Raw genomic sequence first — 9,974 nt, 5'->3', positions numbered from 1 at the left:
GTGTGTGTATATATGTGTACCAATGATTGTGTGTGTGTATATATGTGTACTAATGGTTGCGTGTGTGTATATATGTACCAATGATTGCGTGTGTATATATGTGTACCAATGATTGTGTGTGTGTATATATGTGTACCAATGGTTGCGTGTGTATATTATATGTGTACCAATGATTGTGTGTGTGTATATATGTGTACCAATGATTGCGTGTGTGTATATATGCGTACCAATGATTGCGTGTGTGTATATATGTACCAATGGTTCCGTGTGTCTATATATGTGTACCAATGGTTGCGTGTGTATATTATATGTGTACGAATGATTGTGTGTGTGTATATATGTGTACGAATGATTGTGTGTGTGTATATATGTGTACCAATGATTGTGTGTGTGTATATATGCGTACTAATGGTTGCGTGTGTGTATATATGTACCAATGATTGCGGGTGTATATATGTGCACCAATGATTGCGTGACGGTGTGTGTATATATATGTACCAATGCTTCCGTGTGTGTATATATGTGTACCAATGGTTGCGTGTGTATATTATATATGTACCAATGATTGCGTGTGTGTATATATGTGTACCAATGATTGCGTGTGTGTATATATGTGTACTAATGATTACGTGTGTGTATATATGTGTACCAATGGTTCCGTGTGTCTATATATGTGTACCAATGGTTCCATGTGTGTATATATGTGTACCAATGGTTCCGTGTGTGTATATATGTGTACCAATGATTGCGTGTGTATATATGTGTACCAATGATTGCGTGTGTGTATATATGTGTACCAATGGTTCCGTGTGTGTATATATGTGTACCAATGGTTCCGTGTGTCTATATATGTGTACCAATGGTTGCGTGTGTTCAATCCCTACGGATCCATTCCAGTTTCCCGTTTCAAGCCAAAACAAGCTGTTTGTTTACATAATGTTATGCAATAGAAATCTACGCTCATGAGTGAAAATGCCTATTAATCACATTTTTTGTGATTAATTCATCGTTTTTAACATAATATCTCCACTAATCTATCAACTGTGTTTAAGCTGTTTGGCAAAGGTGACAAACACAGGTGAGTGATATTAATACATTTATATGTTGATGTCTTTCGAAAATCCGTTCGCAATCATATATTCTGGAGTTGTTGAACAAAAGTTTATGTAGACATTTACTTTAACTAGTGTTCCATATAAAACCATTCTACGTTTCTTTTTATTTATTTTGTTATGTCAGTTACGTCTTATCTACAGAAAACACAAACATTAAAATGAGTTTTTCTTCAATCTATCTTAATATGGCGTCTCTAGAATAAACTCTAGTTTGACTCTCATCATATCAAAAGGTGTTATACAAAAAAAAATCTCATTCTTTCTCTCATTCTTTTCTTTCTTAAAAACAGTACAGTTAACTACACAGAACATACAAACGTATGTATCTTTAATATAGTGTTGAATTTGGCTAATGACTAGAAATGGAATGAGTGTGAGTATGTGTATGGAAAAATGAACTATAAATGTATTATGTATTGTTAAAAAATCTTCAAAAATAAAAGAAATTGAAAACAAAAAAACGAAAACAAATGAGGTACAACCTTTAAAAAGCATTGAGGATCCAGACAGAACACACTCTTAATTTGGACCCGATTCTGGACATATCATTTTATGAAGTTTAATCCTAATCAAATAAAAGCTGTGATCGGTGTAAATAACATTTACACTGTAATATTCAGAAAGGTAAGTATATATTTACATTCCTTGTCCCAAAAACTGCCAGTGTAGAAACCATCAAAGAGGCCTTAAGTAGGTCGGAAGCAAATATATTGCTATAAATAAAGTTTAATTGGAGACCGTCTTTAAAATCAAAGATGGCTATCTGGTAATGTTTACATTAAATAATTCCTAAGAAAAATTGAAACTAAGATAAAGATTAAACGTTCTTGTGCGGAATGTCTACCCCTTTCTCAGATGTAGCCTGTATACCTGGCTAACTGTTTACTCTCTGCTCAGTAAAAGTCTGTATACGTAAAACGATGGTTAAAGCCTTATTTAAGAATGCGTTCGATCATTCATTTCTAAACTAGCATCTCTTTCAACATCCAGGCTATGTGTTACTAGTCTGATTCAGACGATTTTATAAAATCGTGATATTTTAGAATTCCGCGAAATGCAAGACCGTCATGTGTATCAGCCGATAATACGTCAAATCTATTTACATATATGTGGAAACACCATAGCACGCAACACGACATCGACAGCTTTCATTTTAAACCGCAGATACGAAAGTAAATTTTGTCGATGAAATCATATCAGGAAAAAAAATGATCTATTGACAAAACACTGTAAAAGGGGGATGGTAAGGCGAAGCTGTAGCAATGCAAAAAAATAAAATAAAAAATGTTTTCTAAATATATATCAAATGTATTGCTCTGGTCTTGGACACAGGAGGATGGAAGTGTGTGTATGTGTCGGATTGTGGGTTTGAGGGTTGGTGTGGGATATATTCAATGTTTTCGCCCTTCCTCTAATAAATTATCATTATCCCTTCATACATTTTAACTGTCATATATTTCGAATCCGTGCAGATTTCATTCGCTTAACGGCGTTGCATTTGTACATTATAATTCACTTACTAGTGTTTGGAACGTACATTCAACAAGATAAATACTTACCATAATGAGTATGTGATGGCCTAGAGCCGGTGACTTCTGGAAACAGTATTGGAGGGTAATGAGTTGTTGCAATTTTTCGGATTTCCACTACATCACGTGACGATTTCCATGAACACGTAAGGGTCAAAGGAGGATTCTAAGTGAGAATGCAGGAACCAAGATAGAGAACTTGGGATGGTCAGCAGCAAATATGTTGGTATAACATTTTAATGAAAGCCGTCTTTGAAATCCAAGGTTGGGTTCTGGTAATGTTCACATAAAATTGATGACGATAACACGTGCATTTGTCCGAATTGTCTACATCTTTCTGTCTTAATAACTGGCTAAATGCCTGAAATCAGACCGAAGCCTAGATATTCACTCTCTGCTCAGTAAAAGTCTGTAAAAACGATGGTTAAGGCCTTGTTTTAATGCGTTCGATTATCTTGTTTTATACATGAACGAACACTCATTCCTAAACTAGCATCTCTTTCAACATCCAGGCTACGTGTAATTAGTCTAATTCAGACGATTTTATGAAAATCTTGATATTTTAGAATTCCGCGAAATGAAGGACCGTCATGTGTATCAGATGATAATACGTCAAATCTATTTATAAATGCGGGAAAAGCATAGCACGCGACAACACTTCGACAGCTTTCATTTTAAACCGCGTCAGTATCAGGAAAATTATTTGAAATGGAATGATGCATATCTCAAATGATATATTGACAAAACACTGTAAACTGTTAAAGGGCAAGTAGAGCAATTAAAGTTTTGCGAATATGTACATGTCACGTGTCACATGTACATGTCACGTGTCACATGTACATGTCACGTAATGCATACATGCGATCAGCATACATTCAAAGGCATTATTCAATCTTACTTCAAACAACGTTTTCCGTATAAAAATAGTCTGCTTTTGACCAGCATACAAAAGCGGGAAAAAAAGTCAACACAGTACTTCTTGGCGGGGGGACAAGAACGCCGCTGTTTGTCACCGTGATAAAGGGAATGTCTAGTCAGCACCGTTCGTCACTTCTGCTTCAAATCATGTGAGCAAATCTATATACTTTTCGGGAAACCAACTTTCTCTTTTAATTGCATGAAATACATGCGCGAGCAACCAAATATATGCGTATTAAGAACGTGTCCATGTTCCATAATATACGTGTGTATTAAATGTATGCATGTACAACAGAATGTGTGTGTAAACTCAGTTAGTCCCGGTGACTTCGTTATGACAGTAAAACTCGTCCATTATATGTATAAATAGTGAAACACATGTCTTCTTTTCTGACAATGGTTCTTGTAAAATCAGAAGAATTTTTGTTTTTCTTAACTTCCCCATAAGGAAAGAATTACATAATGAAGATCTACACTAAAGCTAAAGGGCAGTAATAAATACGGGTCATACAAAGATCTTAATTGTTGTTAGGTTTCAATTACGAAAAACAAAAGATATGCAACACCACGAGTCTGCTCCCTTCCCCGAGTCTGGTTCCTACCGGCTCAAATATATTCCTTCCAAAGGTCCTCCGATAATGGAAAAAAAAGATATATGTACTCGTTACTATAATTCATTAAAGAGTTCTTCGCTTAGTCATCAGGTGGAACAGAAAAGATTAAGGCGCGTGGGCCTAGGCGCTTATTGTCAAATTTGTTGCAATATTATCCATTCCTTTGTATTAAGAAGACTATGTCGAGAACCAGATCGACATCCCAAAATGAAATGATATACTTTAAAGTGTTGCCGAAAGTTCATCCGTTAAGCTGTTTTCACGGCAATAAAACCGATGGAAAACATTTTATCCTTAAATAAATCATTCAAAAAGATAAAGTGAAAGTTTCATGGTTATTTCACATTTTGTTTCTGTATTCGGTTTAATCGCCGTGAAAATAGCCTAACGGTAAACTTTTGGCGATTTTTCAAATGAAATTATTTCAATTTGGCCAGTTCAGTGAGTTCCTGAGATATCTTTCATATTTTTATTTACATATAGGATCAGCTTATAAATAAAATAAAGAAAATATTAACAACGCCTTTTGCCAATCATTATATTTCATGACTGAATAAGTGTGAAGACAGAAAAAAAACTGCAGGTAATCTCACAAAAGATTGTCTCACGGTTCAGCACTGACGGCAGGCCAGTTTGTTCTCCCTACATCCTTACAAACAACAGATAAAATCTACATGTAAGTGTGCACGTATCAGGTATAAACGTCGTGCTAGGTAGGTTTTATCAAACACTGTTGCACCAGGTAAGGTTTTCAGGATCAATAGCCACCTGTACATTCTTATGTTACCCAGTTATGTTTTATAAATGACAGTAGATGCATTACGTAAAGCGTGGCAAGTGTAGTGTTTGAGATTTCTCCTATCACTTCATAGGCAGGGACGGATCCAGGATTGTTGAACTGATTTCTCATTTTGTTTTTCATTTTTTAGCTTTTTTCCAACGTAATTGAAACAGGAAAATAAAAATACATTCGAGTTTGATTAAAAATGCAATGCCGAACGCAGCGAAACGATTTATTTTCATATTGAAACAAAAATTATAGGCCCAAAAAGTGTGGACCCCTCCCCTTACCATGATTTATAATACACCTTGTACGTTTGAGTAATGTGTATCGAGGTGTAGAGAGAAACAGAAATGTACAAACTTTGTGTTTGAATGTTATTGTGTTTTGAAAATATCTTAATACATTTTTCCAAAGGTCTTCTATCTTTTGTGACCTTTCGTTATCTTATCATATGAGGCTGTGATCTCTGATATAGATTCAGTCTCTCTACTCCAGGAAGGGACGCCTAGAGTATCGAGGATGTCATAGTTTCGGATAGCTAATTTTCGATTCGGTCGCCAATAATAATGGCGGTAGTTCTACCAGGATTTACTATATCTGCGAAAAGGCCCGGAATTCACATCACAATAAAGTACATATACAGAAGAAGTCTACATCTGGTAGAAATGAGTAACGCGCCATTGGTTGCATACACACCATGGTGTATATGTATAGGGGAGGGGAGAACGCGGCCGTCTTACAGATAACCTCTGTTGTTGGTTTCGTGCTTTTCTTAATAACATACGTGTACATGTAATTAAAATCTATCATTTCAGAATAAAAAAAATGTAAAAAAAATCATAATAGCCAAATAATTAAAGTATCGCATATATTAATAGTGACGTTGTAAAATTTCCACGAATTGACAAATCATCATCCTAGTCGTAAGATCCGCCCATATTGCATTACATTTACATACATGCATATGCAGTCATGTGACTTCCGCGATCCATGTTATAAATACTGAACCAAATTTTGAAAAGCAGCAGAAGCGGACCGGCATTATTTAGAAAACAAACAGGCGAAAAAGTCAGACAGTCGTTTTTTAAGCTTTGAAGAAAAGTATTTTGTAGTATTTTTGAAGAAAAGTATTTTGTTATCAAGAATTATATAGGGGCCTTTCACAATGGCAAATGTAGCAGACTTTTACAACAAGAACGGATACTTTCCTGAGATAACGGTTTTGTCAGCAGACGAAGTGGCCGATTTACAGACAAAATTCGGAGAGCTGGAGGAAAATACAGGTAATGAATTATAGATTTATGTAAGTGTATGAACCATCTGTGTTACAACAATGATCGTCATATTTATCAATTATTTTGTTCTACACGAAAACTACAAATGATGTTAGGGGTATTGTTATACAAAATGAATTATCCACTGCCGTTCCCAATAAGAAGGCAGTAAAACTGTCCGTTGTGTTAAAACAATAAGCACTTACGAGAGATATTAACACATTGCATAGTTTGTTTCCTTTAATTCTTGTGTCATGTGTGTATATTTTATTATATAGGTCAATTATACTTTCTTGTGTTATATATATATATGAGAATGTATGTGCATATTTTCCTGTTAATTCAATACGAGAGACGATCTCAAATATATAAATCTCGTCAATTTCATTTACATTATTTCTTTCTCTTTACGTGAACTTGAATCTAATAGGGTCGTTTGAAACGCATTCGTGTAAATATACATGTCTATAAAGAAAAAGAGCGGAGAAGTACAGGATAAAAATATTTAAAAAAAAAAGAGCCGCTTACAGCGTGTTAACTCATTCACCCCTGAAGACACATTTGAACTCTAACATATCTTTAGTAGCTTGAATTTCCTTTGGTTTCACTTTTGCTATGAACTTGCGCATGCGTATTACTGCATTACTTCCCTGTCGGTCATCTCGTTCTATTCCTGTACTGACCCTTCGCCGTTCTAATTTGGATGTCACAAAGAACTTTCGCTTTCTATAATTACTTTTTCAATTTCAAGTTAAACTTTAATTATTTACAAACATTACAAAACACGAAACTCCCTTTGTGATTTACTTTCACTTTGTCGTAGTTTGTATCATGGAAGAAGCTTAGAAAAATCATGAATTGACCTACATAATCATATTATAACCCACATTAACAGGCCCTCACAAGAGGCATTTTTTTCTATTCTTTCCCTCATTTTATTTGCTATGAGAAAACGTGTGATTTTTATCAAAATTCCCAAAACCATGTAACCCAGTGGAGGAATCTTGTCTGCCAGTAGCCACCCCCTTTTGTAAAGTCTTTCACATCATAGTTAACGTATATGGCAGAACGTGAAACACCCCAACTGGATGCACAGTATCATTTTCAATTAATTCAAATTTAATACTAGTATGTCTTCATTCATTCATCTTTCATTCTTGTCAAATAGTTGCAGATATCTTTTTTGAGTCACCATTTACATAGGAATTTTGGTAAAATGTTCACCAATAAATTAATACATTATAATACATGATACACATTTGTTTTCACTGAAATTTTGTATTTATAAACCCGTGTTTATATGCGTTTTTGTACTCATTAAGAATCAAACACATTCTTTAATGACTCCCAGATATAGGAATACTTATTTGAACTTTTTAATATTGAAATGTTCATATTTAAAAACTGTTTTATATTGTTCAGAGTGTATTGATTATTTACAACAACATCATTCTCAAATTTCAATTTATTTCTTGGTTTCCAAATATACCATTTCGTTGTAAGTATCATTAGATTGATAACTAGGTTTAGATTATCTATCGCAACTTTTATTTATTTCTCTGTTGGTAGTTGATCACCATTTTCTTTCTGCATATCATTCAACATTGTATCAACATTTTCTAATAGTCTATTTGCTTCTAATTCGTTTATCCCCTCTGTTGTAAATAATTTATTGTAAAACTCCACTTGTTCCTTTAATATATCCTCAATTTTATATGTATATTTTCCATCCTCACTTTTAATTGATGTCCATATTTTATTTTAACCTCTAGATTGTTCAAGCCCGAAAAAATACTTTGTTGATTTCTCCCCTTCTTCGTACCATTTAACTCTTGACCTAATTCTGGCTACTGTTGCCTTTTTTTAAACAGATAAACAGTTTAAATTCACTGAGCCGAATACAATTCGGGTATTATATCGACTGCTACTTTTGAACACTCGATAGGGGAGTTATTTGAATAGCTTTAAATTGCAGTATGCACTGCTTATGAATTTTTTTAAAGGTTTGTATGTGTCGCTACTCAGTATAAACAGGACCATTCAGTGTGAGATAGGGCCGGCTTATTATCTCAGTGACATTTGTATTTACCAGGTAAAGAGGACGCCCAGTACTCTCTCCACAATGTCCATCTGAAGCATCCGTGGGTTATGGACATCGTCTCGCATCCAAAACTGCTCCATCCAGTCCGGCAGATCCTGGGACAGAACATCGTCCTCCTCGACTCCCGGTTCATCTGTAAATATCCGGAAACAGAATTGTCCAAGCCCAACGGATCTCCCTATGTCGCGTGGCATCAGGACATCAGGTAGGAATTTTCTCTGAAAGTCATCTAAAAAATTGCAATTAGAAATATTTAAAATTATTTTGCAAAAAAAAAAAAAAATGAAAATAAACAATGACGTAATGAATTCTTTAAGACATATTTACCAGCCGGGTAAAACAATCCATTTTAACTAGTTTGTCTGTATTCGCAGGTACTGGGGAGTGGAGGGTGAAGTGGTCACCGCCTGGCTAGCCGTGGATGACGCTGATTCGGAGAACGGATGCATGTGTGTCATACCTGGTAAGGCCCTTTTGGTTGTTGTCTGAGGATAAATTAATCATCATTATTCTCATTTACTGGTTTGCAATTTGTACATGAATTTAATTCATTGTCTTCGTTATATTGTGAAGGTAAGACATATATACATTTCTATATTTCTATTAACCATCAGTGAATAGCCCTGATGCGTATAGTAGTCCTGTGCTCTGACACACACCTTAATTCTTACTTCCGGTTTTGTAATTGCCAGGCACGCACACTTTGGGAATACTTGAGCACAAGAATGCTGAGGAGGAAGGTAATCTGTTGTCATCCAACCAATCCATTCCAACCCACCTTTTGGACGTCACGAAGTCTACTCCCTGTCCGGTCAACGCAGGACAAATGTCTCTTCATTCCGGCCTCCTTGTACACGGAAGTGACCCCAACAGACCTACTCGCAGGCGTTGTGGCTACGTCGTAAGATACGTTTCCACAGATGCTAAGCCAATCCAAGACCCGAACAGACCAAGATCATTCCCAGCAACCGTTGTAGTAAGCGGCGTTGATGAACGCAAACATTTTGAGGACCACAGCCCTCCGTGGTTCTCCATTCAGGCTGTTCCTACATGAAATATTTAAAGAACTATATTTCGCTTGTTGTGATGCTGAACGCCATGCTTATATTTTTGAGGGTTTAACTCCTGCTATATTTTGGTTAATGAATAACATTATCTATTCAGTTACTTTTAGTATGTTTGCTAAATAGATGTTGTGTTGGAGAAGAGGGCGTATTTCCAATGAAGTAATCCTCTACAATGTGTGCAGGTATACCTGCGAATGACAATAAACGTTTATATTCCACAGGTAACAAAAGTGACGAGGGGTATTTTACATTGTGTATTGTCTGCTTTAATATTGCTTAAATTGTTACCGATTTTTTATCACATGTTTGTAGTTATTGTATTTATTAAAAGACTTTTTATTATAAAACTGCTTTTGTGATTACTCAGATCCTTTGTTTGTAGATTGATCTGCTATCAGTTTGCATTGCCAACTGGACAAAGGCAAAGGCAATGAAGCGCATTAGCGCTTAATGTTGAGTTTATCTCTGTACAGTTGGCATTCATAATGCCTATGAATGATAACTGAAAACAGTTCAATGCTTATATATGCCTAATTCCCTTTTAATCCCGTTGTATAAATTTATTGCAATGA

General features: G+C 35.3%; 2 protein-coding genes across 2 annotated transcripts in view; one reads left to right on the top strand and one right to left on the bottom strand.

Annotated features, from left to right (window-relative positions):
• The window catches only part of LOC110454406 (cis-aconitate decarboxylase-like), an 11,906-nt gene extending 8,688 nt beyond the window's left edge, over nucleotides 1-3,218 (bottom strand). Inside the window, exon 1 of the mRNA XM_021503890.1 lies at nucleotides 2,675-3,218. Within this exon, the coding sequence (XP_021359565.1) occupies nucleotides 2,675-2,677 (3 nt within the window). The 5' untranslated portion in view covers nucleotides 2,678-3,218. The remainder of the gene's footprint in view (nucleotides 1-2,674) is intronic.
• A 2,742-nt stretch (nucleotides 3,219-5,960) lies between these two features.
• LOC110454424 (probable alpha-ketoglutarate-dependent hypophosphite dioxygenase) lies at nucleotides 5,961-9,749 on the top strand. The gene is made up of 4 exons (XM_021503912.1): nucleotides 5,961-6,243; nucleotides 8,327-8,540; nucleotides 8,710-8,798; nucleotides 9,028-9,749. Exons 1-4 carry the CDS (start codon nucleotides 6,126-6,128, stop codon nucleotides 9,387-9,389), a joined length of 783 nt encoding a protein of 260 aa, XP_021359587.1. The 5' UTR covers nucleotides 5,961-6,125; the 3' UTR covers nucleotides 9,390-9,749.
• Nucleotides 9,750-9,974: the final 225 nt, after the last annotated feature.

Source organism: Mizuhopecten yessoensis, unplaced genomic scaffold (assembly GCF_002113885.1).
Source record: "Mizuhopecten yessoensis strain PY_sf001 unplaced genomic scaffold, ASM211388v2 scaffold7833, whole genome shotgun sequence".
Classification (NCBI taxonomy): domain Eukaryota; kingdom Metazoa; phylum Mollusca; class Bivalvia; order Pectinida; family Pectinidae; genus Mizuhopecten; species Mizuhopecten yessoensis.
This window is presented reverse-complemented; position numbering and strand designations above follow the sequence as displayed.